Source organism: Canis aureus, chromosome 22, assembly GCF_053574225.1.
Source record: "Canis aureus isolate CA01 chromosome 22, VMU_Caureus_v.1.0, whole genome shotgun sequence".
Lineage (NCBI taxonomy): Eukaryota > Metazoa > Chordata > Mammalia > Carnivora > Canidae > Canis > Canis aureus.
In genome coordinates this window covers 50,633,691-50,652,360 of record NC_135632.1, presented here as the reverse complement: position 1 = coordinate 50,652,360, position 18,670 = coordinate 50,633,691, and the positions used below count along the sequence as shown (strand labels likewise).

General features: G+C 34.3%; 1 protein-coding gene across 2 annotated transcripts in view; it reads right to left on the bottom strand.

Annotated features, from left to right (window-relative positions):
* Nucleotides 1-18,670, bottom strand: part of TOPAZ1 (testis and ovary specific TOPAZ 1) — a 77,891-nt gene that overhangs the window by 42,579 nt on the left and 16,642 nt on the right. For both annotated transcript variants that reach the window (XM_077865999.1, XM_077866000.1), the window contains 5 exons: nucleotides 10,466-10,530; nucleotides 8,335-8,474; nucleotides 6,881-6,966; nucleotides 6,039-6,164; nucleotides 4,040-4,103 (listed from right to left, as the gene is read on the bottom strand). In XM_077865999.1, coding sequence (XP_077722125.1) covers nucleotides 4,040-4,103; nucleotides 6,039-6,164; nucleotides 6,881-6,966; nucleotides 8,335-8,474; nucleotides 10,466-10,530 — 481 coding nt within the window. The remainder of the gene's footprint in view (nucleotides 1-4,039; nucleotides 4,104-6,038; nucleotides 6,165-6,880; nucleotides 6,967-8,334; nucleotides 8,475-10,465; nucleotides 10,531-18,670) is intronic.

Sequence of the window (18,670 nt, the reverse complement as noted above, 5' to 3'; positions counted from 1 at the left end):
TTCAAGTTTTTATTTAAATTCTAGTTAGTTAACATAGTAAAATTGGTTTCAAGTGTAAAACTTAGTGATTTATCACTTACATAGAACAGCCAGTGTTCATCACAAGTGCCCTCCTTATACCCATCACCCATTTAGCCTATCCCCCCACCCATCTCTCCTTCACCAACCCTCAGTTTATTCTCTGTAGTTAAGAGTATCTAATTATTTGCTTCCCTCTTTTTTTCCTCCCTTCCCCTATGGTCATGTTTTCTTAAATTCCACAAATGAGTGAAATCATATGGTATTTATATTTCTCTGACTGACTTATTTCACTTAGTACAATACACTCTAGCTCCATCCTTGTTGTTGCAAATGGCAAGATTTTATTCTTTTTGATGGCTGAATATTCTGTTATATAGGGCAGTCTGGGTGGCTCAGCAGTTTAGTGCTACCTTCAGCTCAGGGTGTGATCCTGGAGACCCAGGATCAAGTCCCATGTCGGGCTCCCTGCATGGAGCTTGCTTCTCCCTCTGCCTATGTCTCTCATGAATAAATAAGTAAAATCTTAAAAACAAATATTCTGTTATATATATGTATGTGTATACACACACCACATCTTCTTTATCTTGGGCTCTTTCCATAATTTGGCTATTGTTGATAATGTGCAGAGTTAATTTTACTTCTTTTCCGAAATGGATGCATTTTATTTCTTTGCCTCGTCTGATCATTCTGGATTATAAATCTTCCAGTTTTAGTTTGAACAGAAATGATGAAAATGGGTACCCTTGCCTTTGTTCCTGATCTTAAGGGGAAGAGTTTTGGTCTTTCACCACTGAGTATGCTTTCTGCAATAGGTTTTCATATACAGGTTTCCCTCACTTTCTAGAGTATGCTTTATACCACCCACTTCACTTTTATGAAAGACCTACCTTGGTACAGGCCTACCTTGTTTTATTGTACTTCATTTTATTGCACTTTGCAGATTTTGCATCTTTTACAAATTAAAGGATTGCAGGAACCCTAAATAAAGTAAGTCTACTGGCACCATTTTCCCAACAGTACTGCTCACTGTATGTCTCTGTGTCACATTTTGGTAATTCTCGAAATATTTCAAACTTTTTCATTATTACATCTGTTGTAGTCATCTGTGATCAGTGACTGGGACTCACTGAGGGCTTTGGATGATGGCTAGAGTTTTTTAGCAATGAAGGTTAAGGTATATACACTTTTTAAAAAATTATTGTATACTTAACAGACTATAGTATGATATAAACAAATATAACTTTTTAAATTTAAATTTTGTTAGTTAGCATACAGTAAGGAAGGACTTCTGTATTTTGTTGTTTCCTATTTGCATACTTGTAGCTTTTTTGTTCTTTATTTTCTGCATTACTATTGTCTTTGTTTAGTTGATGTTTTTAATTAAATGTTTAAATTCCTTTTTGTGTTTATTCTATAGCTATTTTCTTTGTGATTACCATGAGGATTACATTTAACATCCTAAAGTCGTAACACTCTAATATGAACTAATACCAGCTTAACTTCAGTAACATACAAAAACTGCTTTTTTTTTTTACAAAACTCCATCCCTACCCTTTTCAGTTAAGTCATAAAATTACATTTTTACATACTGTGTGTCCCAAACATTAACAGTTTTTTAAAATGCATGAGGCTCTTAAATTATATAGAAGAGAAGATTTGTAGTTATCAAATTTGCAATACTACTACTTTTTACACTAATAATTTTTTTCTTTAACTGTTTTTTTTATTTATTTATTTATTTATTTTTTTATTTTTTTTTTTATTTTTATTTTTTTTTTCTTTAACTGTTTTAGTCTCTTTAATCATAGAGAAGAAAACAGAATAGCAGTTACAAACTATTGTTTAAATAATTACTAACTTTTACTATTGTCCATGTATTTACTACCTCTATTGAGACCATTATTTCTCCACATGACCTTGAGTGACTATGTGTTCTTTCATTTCACCATGTGGGACTCCCTTGATCATTTCATGCAGGGCAGGTCTACGGGAAATGAACTCTCCCAGCTTCTACTTATCTGAAAAGGTCTTAATTTCTCCTTTATTTTTGAAGGGTAGTTTTGCTAGATATAGGGTTCCTGGTCGACAGAAAATTTCCTGAAGCATGTTGAAAATATTGGCTATCTTTTGACCTCTAGTTTCTAATGAGAAATTTGCTTATAATCTTATTGAGGATCCCTTGGATGTGATGATTTGCTTCTCTCCAGCTGCCTTCAAGACTGTCTTTGGCTTTTGAAACTTTGATTATAATGTGTTTTGGTGTGAGTTTCTTTGAGTTCATCATCTTACTTGGAGTTTGTTAAGCTTTTTGGACATTTATATTCATGACTTTCATCAAATTTGGGAAGTTTTCAGCCAGTCTGTTTACATACTCTTTCTGCCTCCCTCTTTTTCTTCTCCTTCTGGGATTCACACAATGTATATATTTATCTATTTAACAGAATCCCACAGGTCCCTTAGGCTGTTGTTCACTTTTCTTCAATCTTTCTTTTCTCTCTTCTTTGAACTCAGTAATTTCTATTGTCTTATCTTCAAGTTTGCTGATTTTTTGCCTGCTTAAATCTGCCTTTGAATCCTTGTAGTAAACTTTTTACTTGTTATTGTACTTTTTCAGCTCCAGTTTTTTTTTTTGAGTTTTCTTAACCTCTCTTTATTAATATTTCCACTTTGTTCATACATCATTTTCTTTACTTCCTCTATATCTTTGTAAGTATGTTAAACATCTTTAAGACAGTTGTTTTGAAGTCACTATCTCAACTATCTGCCATTAGATCTTTTACAGGGATAGTTTCTATTGATACATTTTTTCCTTTGAGTGGGCTGTACTTTTTCCTATTTCTTTGTATACCTTGTGACTTTTTTGTTGAAAGTGGGCATTTTAATCTAATAACTGGTAACTGCAAGAGCTCAGATTCTCTCCCTTCCCCCAGGGCCTGTTGTTTTGTTATTGTTTCTGTTTACTGCTTTTGTTTTTATTTATTTTTTATTTTTTTATTTATTTATGATAGTCACACAGAGAGAGAGAGGCAGAGACACAGGCAGAGGGAAAGCAGGCTCCATGCACCGGGAGCCCAATGTGGGATTCGATCCCGGGTCTCCAGGATTGCGCCCTGGGCCAAAGGCAGGCGCCAAACCGCTGCGCCACCCAGAGATCCCTGCTTTTGTTTTTTTATTGTTGTATGTTCTGTGGGGAGGATCAGTCTGAAGTAAATTTAAGGTCTTATCATTTCTTTAGTGAGCCTTTCTCATGCAGTCACTTTTTAGTTTCCCCAATATATGCATGCAGTTGTTTTTGAATATCCTAGTCTCTAAGACTTGGCTCCGAAATGGGGAAAAAGAAAAATGAAAGACAAGGTAAAAAAAAGAGTGCTAGCTCTTTAAATTGTTTGGAAGTCACTTTAGCAGGAAGAAGAGAGGCTTAAGACAATGGGAAAAAGTAGAATAATAATAGCTGCCCATCTCTTTGCACCTCTGTGATCAGAAGTAGCAATCAGCAATCTGCTATTTCCTAGGACTAAGATTTGAAAGATAAATAGGTCTTTGCTATAGGGAAGAGGGATGGAAGAAAGGCATCCCAGATAGAGAGCAGGTACAGTGGCTGTGATATTATAACAGAGCCTGGCCTGTTTAGGGACTTACACAGAATTCAGTATGGAAGTGTACTGGCCTCAAAGAGGTAAGTGTTAAGAGGATAAGAAGTAGGAAAGATTTCAGTTTCTGAAACATCCCTTCAGAAAGATTTTAAGCCAATTAACAGTATTATTTTTTCTTATACCTATACATCCATGCAAATATTAGTACGTAAGAGAACTATAGTGTTAGGTGGATTCTAATTTTTTTAGTAACCAAAATGGCACACTTATTTTTAATCCTTTCTAAGACCAGCAGAGCCACTCTAAGGCATTCAGTTTTCATACTTTAAAGTACTGAAGTTACTTTCAAACTATAAAATACAATAGCACATTGTTTGAAACACTCACATTCATGAATTTATAGTAATCATTCCATTGTCTCATACCTGCACGTTGTAGCAAACACAGCTCGTTGATACTTATATATTTCTTAAACACATCCATACAAACCTACAAGTAATGAAAAACATATTACCTTTTTATATTCTTTTTATATTTCATAAAAGACAAATTTCTATCCTATCTTTCTGTTTATTCTATTTTTTTATTCCTTTTTTTATTCTATTTTTTTAAGTAAACTTAAAGCAATGGCATAAAAAGTTGAAGTTAGGTTAACTCACAGATTTGAAATGCATATTGAACTCACTACAAAAACCTTATTCTAGAGATGCTCTGAAAAAGAAAAGGTCAAGGAAATAGCCTAGATTAGCAAGCAATGGGGGAAAGGAAGAAATCCTTGAGTATCTGAAATTTTTAAAAAATCTTATTTAGGTCATTTAAAAAAATAACTTTACTCATGCAAGGATAAATCCATTTACCAATGGATTAGAATAGAGAGCCTAGAAATAGACACGCTCATATAGAATCAGCTGGTTTGTGACATGGTGACCCTGCAGTGCAGTGGGGGGAAAAATGGTCTTTTTTTAGTAAATGGTGTTGGGTCATCTAGGGATCCACACAGGAAAAAATATTTATCTTGACCTTTTCTTCACATAATAAACAAAAAAAATCAATTCCAGGTGGCTTAGTGTTTTTTTTTTTTAAACTTAAATTCAGTTAGCCAATATATAGTACATTAGTTTCAGATGTAGAGTTCAATAATTCATCAGTAGCATGTAACACCCAGTGCTTACCACATCATGTGCCCTCCTTAATGATGGCTTAGTATTCTAAATACAAAGATAAAACATTGGACCTTAAAAACAAACAAACAAACAAACAAACAAAAAAAAAACAAAAAAACAAGATCTTGGCAACTATTTCTTCAACAGGACAAAAAAAAAAAAAAAAAAGGTTAAGAAAATCAACAAAACTGGGCTATATAAAAATTAAGAAATTCTGTTTACCAAAAGACACTTTTAAAGAGGGTGAAAAGGCAACCAGTACACTAGTAAGAGTTACCTGCCATACACATATCCAACAGAGAACTTACACCCAGAAAATATAAAGAATTCTTAAGACAGATAAGAAAAAGGCAATCCGGGCAGCCTGGGTAGCTCAGCGGTTTAGCACCGCCTTCAGCCCAGGGCCTGATCCTGGAGTCCTGGGATCGAGTCCCACGTCGGGCTCCCTGCATGGAGCCTGCTTCTCCCTCTGCCTCTCTCTCTCTTTCTCTCTCTGTCTCTCATAAATAAATAAAATCTTAAAAAAAAAAAAAAAAAGAAAGAAAAAGACAATCCCATAGAATATAGGCAAAATACTTAGATATTTCCAAAAAGAGGGTATCCAAGCATCTAATGATTTTGAAAGATGCTCAGCTTCATCAATCATCATCAGGGAAGGCATCACTCCCCACCCACCAGAATGGTTAAAATTAAAAGGCTGATAAATACCAAGAGCTGGTAAGGCTATGAATCAACCAGAACACTTCAACATTGCTGGTGAGAGTGTAATTTGGCAGACCACTTCAGAAATCTGCTTGGCAATATTGACTAAAGTTGTACATATGCAGATCCTATGAACCAGCAATTCCAGTTTTAAGTATAACCCATCAGAAAGTGTGTGTTTATATATATGTATATACATACATATATATATACACACACACATATATATCCACCAAAAGACAGGCAGGTTTAGAAACCACCCAAATGAATCAAAAGTAATATTTATCAATAAAATAATTTTGATATACTCGCACACTGGAATATTTATTATACAGCAATGAGAAAGAAATGTTTATAACTAAAAAATATAGATGAATCTCAAAAATATTGAACAAAAAGAAACTAAAAATAAGAATACAGATTGTATGATTTCATTTATATAAAGTACAAAACTAGGCAAAGCTCATCTATGCTAGCAGGAGTCAAAGAAAATCTGAATTAAACATATAACAGATGATTATTAAAACAATCTCTACTTCACAGACATTACATATTTTACCTTTTCATCCCCTTGCTCAGGCACATGAGCAAACTTGCATTGTGATCGTTCACAGCCACGTAATGTATTAAAATGAAATTTGCAATATCTATGGGGTAGCATCAACCCTAGGGGCTTCTGGAACACCTAGAAAATTAGATATATTTTCTTTTTATGTTAATTACAAAACACCATAATCAAGTGAGAAAGCATTTGAAGGAACCAGAAATATATACACCCAAAAGAGTATCAAGACAAATTGCTGACTTGATAAAGTAAAACTCCAAACAATTGATATTTTTAAAATGATGAAAACAAAAATTTTAAATGATGTCGAATTTTTGCAATTTCCTTCAGTGTAAAATATTCCAGTTACTACTGTTTTACGTTACATGTTTTTAAAAGTTTATGCATTCCCTCCCCTTTCTCATATACCTGGCCCCTTTTGCTTTTATAAGAAGCTATTCTATTATAATATGCATATTTCAGATGCATTTACTTAGAATCCAAATTTTCCACAGCTTTTCTGAGTAACAAAGATATGACGGAATAAAAATATTTACAACAAACTTTCTCTATAAACTGCTTTAATTAAATCATTAGCTTTCTCTTCCATCACAGGGAACTATCCATCCTATATTTTGTTTTGTATATTCACTCTCCACCCTACCCACCCAGCCTTCTTTCAACTTCTTAACATTATTTGTGAATATCCTCGGAGTCACTACTCATTTTCTGCTTTTTACCACCAACTGCCATTCAAAATCTGTAAATGGCCAGAAGTGCTTAAAAAAAATGATAGGGAAATACAACCAAAATATGTGCTTTTATAGGATTATTATTTTTTTTAATGGGGGACTTACCCCTACATTTTTTTCCCTCTTAAAAATTTCACAAGTTTCAGGACTCTGCAGCTTTAGGAAAGAATGTTTTCCTGGAAATTTGAAATCTAGAAGTGATTAAGAATGACATCACACATCATTATGTTAGTTTCTTCCCTTCATAACAATGAAATATTACCACTACTATCTGCTTTAAAGTTTTACTTTGGACTACTCATACTCTGTTCACAGACTATGATGCTACAGTGTGTGCCTGTGAAATAAAAAATGCTCCTTAAGTATTTCTAGGCCTAAATGTAAAATCTTAAACTAATTTTAAGCTGAAGATACTTTCTTAAAAGCTTTATATAGCAGTACTGAACACAGCATTTAAATAATAGTCTTTATGTTAAACGCACATATATGATACACAATTAAAATTTCTAAGGAAACTGACAAACCTAGGTATTACCAAAATGAACTATGTACCCCCTACAAATTCATATGTTCAAGCTCTAACCCTTTATTTGAAGATCGGGCCTTTTACAGAATGAAATGGGGTCATAAGGGTGAGACACTGATCAGATGGAATTAATGTCTTTATAAGAAGAGACATGAGAGAGCTTGCTCTTTCTCCATGCACATGTATCAAGGCAAGGCCACGTGAGGCCTTAGCAAGGAGGCAGCCATCCATAAACCAGGAAGAGCCAGAAACTGAACCCTGCCAGAACCTTGATCTTAGCCTCCAGAACTGTGGGAAATAAATTTCTGTCATTTAGGCCACCCAGTCTATGGTATTGTGTTTTGGTCACCTGAGCTACTGATACACTAGGCATCCTATCCCTTAATGTTGGTCTTTCAAAATGAGAATTAGGACATTTAGAAATGTTTTTCTCTAAAGATAAAATAATTTAAAAACTTTTTATTTTAAATAATTGCATTTTTCACTTGGTAGCATCAGGTGAATTTGGAACAAGCTCAAGTTTCTGCTGCATAGTTTTGCTGTAATTTTCATTATAAGAACCATTAAGGCTTTTTAAGATAAAACACACAATCATCTGGGCATGCTGCTGTAGCACAAGACACCAGGCAGCACAAAGTCTGTAATAGGAAAGTACAGAAGAATTAGGTGTGGGCTACACAAAGAAATTTTATTGCTTCTAAATTCATTCTTCAATCTAGCCTATTTTGTTCAAGCATTATGGATTGTCAAAAAAACCTGACACAAATTCTAAATACATTATAAAATTTTAAAATATTCAACTAAGATATGAATATTTTAGGTATATCCTATATTTTACCGCTATCACACAAACACAGATATTTAAGAAATTATTCCATCTAAAGTTCTAAGTAAAGGTATACTAACTTTCCAATTTTAACATATTCTAAGTGTGTTTTGATATTTTTTTACTTTTTTGTTTTTGATGAAAAAAATCTCCTATACAGTTTCTATGTTATCAAAAGCCAACAAAATTTTATTAAGATAACAGTACCATTCATCCAGGGCTTTAGAAATAGGTCTTCTTGATGAGCACTCAGATTCAAAGGTGGCACTGATAAGCACAGAGGTTTTGGGACCAGTGCTGCCAAATGACATTCACCAACCATGATCGCTGCATTTTTAGAATCTTCACTGTGTGAGCACAAAAGCCAAAATCAGATTTTAAAATTCTAGAAACATTAAAGTAATGAGAATCAAATAAGTAGAAACACAACCTAACACACTATGTATATGTTATACACCATGCTGTATACTATTACCATATTATGATTCTTCAGTATCTTCAGTAGGTGTTCTTGCCTTCTTCAGTGCTTGTTAAATGGCCAGGGTAGGGGTAGGAGAAAGGTTGTTGGGTTAAAACTAGAGCAGAGTATTTTTGATCACACCAGACAAAAAGTCTGAGGAGGAACTAGGCTAGCATTCTAATCCAGAAAAGATCATCCAATTATTCTATTGATAGTAGAGTAAAATAAATAAATTATGAATTATTCTTTAGAACAAGCATATTTAATAAATTTATACAGGTACCTGAGAGCTTCCTTGGGGAAGAAGGTATAAAAAATGTGCTGTTCTTGGTTGCTTAGATTTAACCAGCTCTGACTATATTTTAATATGTGAGATCCTATATAACCTGTTTCAGAAAAACTTAGGAGTTTTCTGGAGCTTCACTTACTTAGAAAAAGAAAGAAGCAAAGGAGAAAGTGGAAAGTATCTCAAAGCTGACTGATAGTTATGAATGAACTTAGTTTTTAGGCGAAAATCACTCAGATACTACAATATTTTACCTTAAAAATAATTCTATTAAGCTTTTTCAGCTGGAGTTCCCTGGGCCAGAGAGGAGAAAAAAAAAAAAAAAAACAGAAAGAAGGTGCCACACTTACAACAGCTGAAACTTAGTTAGCATTGAAAAAGCTTAAAAATTACACAAGGGGTGCCTGGGTGGCTCAGCAGGGAGTCTGCTTCTCCCTCTGTCCCTCCCTCTGCTCATGCTCTCTCTCAAATAAATAAATAAAATCTTTTTAAAAAATTACACAGGAAAGAGATTATCACTTCTTTTTCCAACTTGGGACATCATTAATATATGCAATCAACACCACATTCCTCAAAACAAAACAAGAACAATAATATAGAACAAACAAGAATTATGGAATTTTACAGATGGAAGAGATTATCTAGTAAAATTATTTTCTTTTTGATTGAATGACTAAAGCCTGGAGTAATGTAGTGACTTTTCCAATGTCACATTCCTGATCATTGTGGTAGAGCCAAACTGATGATAAAACTCTGCAGACTGCAATGACACTACTTCGTTGTAAGCAAAATGCCTATAAGAGGGAAAAAAAGGGAACTTTTGTCATTTTTTCCCTTTTAAAATTTCAAATGGTCATGGATCATACTGGATTTCTGTGCCAATCTAATTCTCACCTAGGCTTTTCCTTCATTCAGTGGTTCTCAAACTTGAGCACATATTAGGATCAGCTGGTGGCCTTGCTGAACCACAGACTGATGGGCCCCATCTCCAGAGTTTCTGATTCAGCAGGTCAGGAATGGAACCAAGTAATTTGCATTTCTAACATGTTCCCACTTGATGCTGCTGCTATAAAGGATCACACTGAAAACTACTGCCTTAACACAAAAGGACTTGAACACATTTGTCACCTGATCTCAGTGTACCTTGCCCCAACAGCAAAACAGGCATGCAGGATGGATCGTGATCTCCAAGGTATCCTTTAAGTTTGGTATCGGCATATGTTCAAGTGAGTGTACTGTAACTCTTAGTACTAATCACTGCAAACATGTCAGATACCTGCAAACTGCAATATTCATCTGATTTCTGACACTTTTCTACCTTCCCAAAGGTCATGTACACATTCTTTTTTCTTTTATCATTATTCCTTATTCCTTCCTCAAAAAATATTTTAATGGCTCAAAAATCTTTGTCACAGCTTTATACTAACTGAAAGTATCCCTGACATCTGGGTATACCTGATACACTGATTAATAATCTCTATGTATGGCTCACAGCATGGTAGCCCAAGCACATAGAGCAGAGAATGAAAAACACACTCGAAATACAAATTATGTAACTATTTTAAAATTACATAATTAAAAATGGTACAAACCTTTTGTAAACTTCAAAGATATTTTCTTTTTCTTCTTTAATAGTCACCTTTTCTGAAAATCTACTCTGTGAAAAAATTATGGTTAAAAGTACAAGTGAATATTTTTGTATTCCATATCTATAAGGTTTACTGGGATATATTAGATGTTAATTAAACCACTAGCTTATGGCCAACTGACAAAACAACTCTACAGTATTTGAAATACTAATATTGACTTAAAAATTCCACTGTTGCTTAAGAGAAAAACTCATAGAAATCATAAATTTTCTCAGCTTTTGACACCATAGTTACATAAACTGGCATTTAAAATTATTATGAACAATTAAAGTTACATTTGTTTTCATTCAGATAAAAAGCATTAAGTGACTTTTATTTTCAGGTGGTATTTATGAACAAATTCATTTTTCTCATTGGAAGTATTAAATGTATTTCATTTATCACTATACTCAAAACATTTCACATTAGTGTTCTGGAATTGTGCCTAATTATAAGGAAGTTATACATGCTAATATTAAACTTTTAAAAAACAGGCAGGGAACAAGAAAATAAATCCCCAAATTACCTATTATGAGCAGAGATAACCATTTAAATTCTTACTTTATATGAAAAATTAAATTTTTTAATTACTAAAAATTTTTTCCAGCCTTGCTGAGAATTGATATATATTACTGTATAAGTTTAATGCATACAGCATGATGGCTGGATTTACATACATTGTGAAATCATTACAATAGCTGCAGCTAACACCTATTTTCTCATAGAGCTACAACAAAAAGAACAAGAGAAAAAGAAATTTCTCCTTGTGATGAGAGCACTGAAAATGTACTCTTTTAACCTTTTTTTTTCTTTGAGAGACAAAGTATGCATGTGCAGGTATAAAGGGAGGGGTGGATGGAGGAGAGAGAAAATTTTAAGCAGGTTCCATACCCACCACAGAGCTCAACTCATCTCGATATCACAATCCTCTGAGAGATCATGACCTGAGCCAAAAATCAAGAGTCTGACGCTTAACCAACTGAACTACCCAGGTACCCCAACAACTATTCTTTTTTTAAAAGTACATAACACATATTACTGTAATATGTGTAATGATATAATGATACACACTGCATATACTTTTAACCCTTGCAAAGAAAATTACAAAAATCAACTGAGAAACATAAAATATTAAAAAAAATATACCATGTTCTACACGAGACTATTAAAGGTAAAGATGTTAATTCTCCCCAAATTAATGCATATATTTTAAAAACTACTTTATCATGTGAGTTTATATATTTTTTAAGACTTTACTTATTTATTCAAGAGACAGAGAGGCAGAGACATAGGCAGAGGGAGAAGCAGTCTCCCTGCTGGAAGCCCAATGCAAGACTCCAGGACCTGAAGATCATGACCTGAGCTGAAGGCAGATGCTCAACTACTGAGCCACACAGATGCCCCTGATCATGTGAGTTTAAAGTACTCTTAAGAGAATATAAGAATGGCCAAAAAAAATATTTTAAATTTATTATACATCTTAGGGTCTTTTAAAGCAAGCCTTATTTTTATTTTGCTTGCTATTTTTATTTTTCAAATAATTGACAATATGATTGATATTAGTACAAGGACCTGAGCAATCAATGAAACAAAAGGAACAGTTCCACACATACAAATTTGAAATTTTTTTAAAAGATTTTATTTATTTATTCATGAGAGACACACACACACGCACACACACACACACACACACACACACACACACAGAGGTAGAGACACAGGCAGAGGGAGAAGCAGGCTCCATGCAGGGAGCCCGACATGGGACTTGATCGGGGACTCCAGAATTATGCCCTGGGCCAAAGGCAGGCACTAAACCACTGAGCCACCCAAGGATCCCACAAATTTGAGAATATTAAAGATAACATTTGAAATCTGTGAGGAAATGATTCAATAAATGGCAGCAGAAAAATGGGCTAGTTAACTGGGTAGAAAATAAGTTTGGTACCAACTCACCATATGTTAAAATACTTTTTAGGTAAAGATTTAAATATACAAAAATAGCAAAAAAAATAAAGGTGGGTATTTGTATAATTTTAAGAGTGGAAAAAACTTAAGCATGATACCAAAAGCAGAAACCATAAATTATCACACCAACAGGTGTGAATATAAATATTTTTGGTATTTTCTTATACTAGACTACAAAGTACACAAAAGCCATCCATCAAAAAAATTTTTTAAAGGTTACATTGTTTCTACATTCTTTCTCTCAAGATAGATTTTAGATTCAGAAAGATAAAAATTCAAACATAAGGGATCCCTGGGGGACTCAGGGGTTTAGTGCCTGCCTTTGGCCCAGGGTGTGATCCTGAAGTCCTGGGATGGAGTCCCACATCAGGCTCCCTGCATAGAGTCTGCTTCTCCCTCTGCCTGTATATCTGTGTCTCTGCCCCCCCCCCCCCACCTTTCTCTCTGTCTCTCATGAATAAATAAAATCTCAAAAAAAAATTCAAACATAATAAAAAAACAGAAAAAAAACACCAGAAAAATATACAAGAGAAAACTTTAAATCTTGAAATGGGAAAGGGCTTCTCTATTACTCATAACTCAAATATCAGAAGAGAAAACTAGTAGATTTGACCAAAAACCTCCTTTAAGGTTAAAAAAAAAAAAAAAGCCAAACTCCTAAATCAAGTCAGAACAGACAAAAAATAGGAAAAAGTGTGGGAACATAGGACAAAGAATATATTTTTTGTGTTTTGTAGTTTCAAGTTTTATTTAAGATTCCAGTTAGTTAACATACAGTGTAATATTAGTTTAAGATGTAGAATTTTGTGATTCATCACTTAAATACAATATCCAGAGCTCATCACAACAAATGCCTTCCTTAATACCCATCACCAATTTAACCCATACCCCTGCCCATCTCTCCTCCAACAACCCTGTTTGTTCTCTATAGCTAAAAGTCTGTTTTATGGTTTGCCTCTCTTCCCCCATCCCATGTTCATCTGTTTTGTTTCTTAAATTCTACATATGAGTGAAATCAGAGTATTTATCTATATGACCTATTTTGCTTGGCATAATATTCTCTAGCTCCATCATGTCATTGCAAATGGCAAGATTTCATTCTTTTTAAATGACTAAATAATATTCTGTTCTGTATATAATATATATTCAGCATTCTGTTTATCCATTCATCAGTTAATGAACATCTGGGCTCTTTCCAGATTTGGCTATTGTTGATAATGCTATGAACATCAAGGTGGACATATCCCTTCAAACCAGTATTTTTGTATCCTTTGGGTAAATACCTAGTAGTGCAATTGCTACATCATAGGGTAGTTTCTATTAACTTTTTTGGGACCCTCCATACTGTTCTCCAGAGTGGCTGCACCAGTTTGCATTCCCACCAACAGTGTAGCAGGGTTCCCTTTTCTCTGCATCCTTGCCAACATCTGTTGGTCTTGTGTTGTTAATTTCAGCCCTTCTGATAGGTATGAGGTGATATTTCATTGTAGTTTTGATTTGTATTTCCCTGTGAGTGACGTAAGGATGTTTAATATATGAAAAGTTCCTACAAGTAAAAAAAGATCAAAATCTCAGAAGAAAAATGGGCAAAACACATAAAAAGAAAGTTCATTTAAAAATGGCCTTTAAACATACTAAAAGATGCTTAGTCTCCTAAGAGAAAAGCAAATTGAAACTAAAAGTCACTTGTAAAAATAGACAGATGGGACAAAAATTTTAATACTAAGTTCGTTAGTTGTGTGGGGAGAAAACTGGCATTCTCACCCAATGTTATTGAAAGTATAAATCACAGCCATCTCTATGTAGGCCAATCTGACAATTCTACTTCTAAGAATCTAAAAATGCCTGCACATACACAAAATGCCTTATGTTCAAGGATACATAATGCAGCAATATTTAAATAGCAAAAAATGGGAACAACCACATGTCCACTAATAGTGGAACTTGTTGAATAGAGTATATCCATGCAGTAGATAATTATGTAATTATAAAAATAAGGCATAATTACATACATTGAAAAGAAATACTCCATTATATACTAAGTTTAAAAAGCAAGGTAAAGAATGGTATGCTACCATTTACATAAAATTAAAAAGGATATACAATATACTTTGAGAAATGGCAGAGTATGTCTTATTGGGCTAATCCTCCTGTAGGTAAAAACTAGGTAAAATATAAAAATCTCTGCTTGAAACCACTGGAAACATATGAAAAGCTGGCAGAACCTGGAGGGAATTCTCCACTTGGAAAGAAGGAATAGCAAGCACTAGCTAACTCTTTTGCTTTCATAGCTTTATTCTTGAAGGCAGATCCTGGTTGAGCTACTTGGGAAGGCCAAAAACTTGCCTTATGGAAACAAACCAGAAGGCTAAGTTTAGGACAAGGTCATAAACTGGGAAGTAGGGCTGGGAATCCAGGGAAAGAGAGAGCCTAAGAAAGGAAATCCTGAAATCTGCTTATAAATTCTGTCCTAATTTCTTACTGACCCTTGAACTGTATCTTTGAACTGGTAGACTCCAAACAGCCCAGCTAAGGCTAAAAGAACTGAACAAAGATTTGAAAAGGAATCTGAGTTCACCTAAATTAAAACCTTAGCATGCAATTACCATACAGCTAGCAACTGCAGACGGGGATTTATCCCAGAGAAGTTTAAAATTATGTTCACCAAAAACTGGTAAACAAATGTTTATAGTAGCTTTATTTGTAATAGCCGAAAACTGTAAACAATGTGGATGTCCTTCAATGAAGAAAGAGCTTTCAGATAAACTGTGGTAACCCATCCCATGGAGTACTGCTAAGCAATAAAAATGAATCAACTATTGATGCATGAAACAAACTTGATGAATATCCAGAGGATTATGCTGGGTAAAAAAAAAAAAAATCTGAAGAGGTTACATACTGAATGATTCCATTTATGTAACTTTCTTAAAATGACAAAATTATAGAAATGGAGAACAGATTAGTGGTTGTCATGGGTTCAGGAGAGTTTAGGAGTAGGCAGGAAGAAAGTAGGCATGGCTATAAGGGCAACAGGAGAGTTCCTTGTGGTGATGGAAATGCTTTATACCTCTGACTAAATTAACGTCAATACTAAAAAAAAAAAAAAAAAAGTCAATACTCTGGTGTGATATTGTACTATGGTTTTGTAATGTTACATTGGGGAAAACTGGTAAAGGGTACACGAGATCTTTCCCTGTTATTTCTTACCACCACATGTGAATCTATAACCATTTCAAAGTTAAAAGAATATGGGATGCTGCTAAGGCCCTATTCATGGATAAATTTATAGCACTAAATTGTCTCGGGAAATAAATTTTAAATCAATGACCTTAGTTGCAACCTTAAGAGGTTAAGAAGGGCAAATTAAATCCAAAGTAAGCAAAAAAAAGGAGAAAATAATGATCAGCTGAAATCAGTGAAATAGAAACAAAGCAATAGAGAAAAAAAAAATCAATAAAACCAAAGCTAGTTCTTTTGGAATAGTAATAAAATTAATAATCTTCTAGACAACCTCCAGTAAATCTACATCTATTTCAAAATTACAGAGATGGGAAACAGATTAATGGTTGCTAAGGTTAGGAATGTCAGAGGTAAGGAGAAAGGTGTAACCGAGGAATAATATAAGGGAGATCATTGTAGTGATGGAATAATTCTTTATCTTGATTGCAGTAGTGGCTACAAAAATCTGCCCACTTACTAAAATACACAGAAGTATATATACTTACATTTAATATCAGATTCTTGGTTTTGATACTGTACTTAAAAATGTAATCACAGGGAAAAACTAGGTGAAGGGTCCATGGGTCCTCTGTATACTACTTTTGCCATTTCCTGGGAATCTACAATTATCTCAAAATTAAAAGCTAACAGAAGAGTATACTAGCATTTTAACTATCTGGGGTTCAAAACTAGACTCATTAAGCAATTACTACTACCATGGTAAACTTAAAAATTGTTACATATGGATTCTGGGTTTAATGGACATATAAGACAAAATAAAAACAAGCTCTCTGAAAAACAGAGCATATATATATTCCATATTTATTATATAAATTAACAGATACATAAAAGATCATGAAGTATATCTGAAAATGCACAGAAAACTGTATATAAATGCAGGGAAGTGCTAGGCCATACATATGTCCTGAAGTTAACCTAATAAACTCCTAAAAAAAAAAAAATAAACTACTAAAATGAAGGTGAGAGATACGAATAAAGTTTAATTCTGAAACTTGGGGGCCAAATATCTTAAAGATAAATATTATTACCTGGTCATGTATTTTTTTAAGGAGTTGGTACTTTGAAGCTTACCATGGTATTAGAAAGATAAATGCATCATCCCTTTCTTTTAAGCAAAACCAAGAAATCTTACTATACCAGGAAGCAACTGAATGATTCTGCAGATTATTTTTAAAAGAGCCAATGCCAAAAATAGTCTACATCTTTAAAATATTTACAGTGTTAAAAATTCAGTGAATTCTGGCAGACATCTCCTAAATCTATGCTTGCAGGAGTGAATGGATTAAATCTTTTCCTCAGCTTTAAATAAAGTACAAACTGTTTCTTTTCTTTTCTTCTTCTTTTTTTTAATACTTAAGAGCAAGGGTTGGAAAGCTACAGCCTGCAGGCTGCCTGTTTTTGTAAATAAAGATTTATCTGAACATAGCAACTACTATTTGTTTATATATGGTCTATGGCTTCTTGCTACAATGGCAGAGTTGAGTAATTGCAACCACAACTATATAGCCCACAGAGCCATATAGGTATTTGCCATTTAGCCCTTTAAAGAAAACTTTGCCTACCTATAGTGTCAAGGAACTCTGCTATGTGACTATGGACAAGAAACTGACTCAAATCTCAGGTTTCTTTTATCTACAAAAGAAAATAACAGTACGCACCCCACGTCCAGCAAAGGACTATCTCAGCAAGTCAGAGTTGTCTATACTGTGTGCAATGAAGGTTTAGCCTTTGACCTACTCCTTGGAGGTAACTTAAGCCTTTGGAATATGCTGCCTGATAAATGCGTCTTTGTTTAACTAGGGGCCTGGGACCAGGCAGTGTATGCTGACAATGCAATTCATGTAGGGGCCTTCAGTCACTCCAGATGATCTAAAACAATGTGATTTACAGTGGGGGCCTTGTGACAACAGCTTGACCTCTGAAGGGTCTGGAGAAACCAAGTGACTAAGGTCAGCCATGCAGGCAGCCAGTCATACCAATGTGACTGACCCCAATAAAGACTCTGACCAGGCCTCAAGTAAGTTCCCTTGGTTAGCAATACTGTTATTGTCATGCATCTTTGCTGGGAGAAGTAAGCAGAGTCCACATGGAAGAGGACAACTGGAAACTTGTGCCTGGTTTCTCATGGACAGAGTGATTTATTCGTGGATTTTATTTTATTATTTTTTTTTATTCGTGGATTTTAATGTGCATTTCTTCACCCTAATAAAATATAATCTTGAGTATAAACAGCTTTGCTAACCTCTGCAAATTCTAGCAAATCACTAAATCTGAGGGTGGCCTTGGGGACTCCTGAACAGCACCTTGTTATATTATGTGGATAAAACATGATAACCTTTGCTAGATATTTAACAGTGGCTGGCTGACATATAACAAAGGCTCAGTACATACTGGTTGTTATCATCACCAAACCATTAAGCAAGTACCTTGTGAGATTATCTGTGTTACAGGACACTTCTAGCACTTAAAGACTATTTTTAAATGGAGTTCACAAACAGTATGCATTCAACAATTATTTGTGTCACTACTCTGTACCAGCTACTACTCTAGGTGCTAGAGATGAAGTAGTAAGCAAAATGAACAAAAATCCTTGCTTTCATGGAGTTTCACTCTAGCAAGAGGATATAAACATAAATAAGTAAATATTTACAATGTTAAATCATAGTGAATGTGAGAGGGGGAATTAAGAAATTCTAGGAGTGGGACACCTGGATGGCTCAGTGGTTGAGCATCTGCCTTCAGCTCAGGGCGTGATCCCGGGGTCTATCAAGTCCTGCATCGGGCTCTTTGTGGGGAGCCTGCTTCTCCCTCTGCCTGTGTCTCTGCCTCTCTCTCTCTCTCTCTTTCTCTCTCATGAATAAATAAATAAAATCTTAAAAAAAAAATAAAAGAAAAAAGAAATGCTAGGAGAAAGGAGAACACTGAAGTTTTAGGTTGGATGGCCAGGTAAGTTATCTCTGAGAA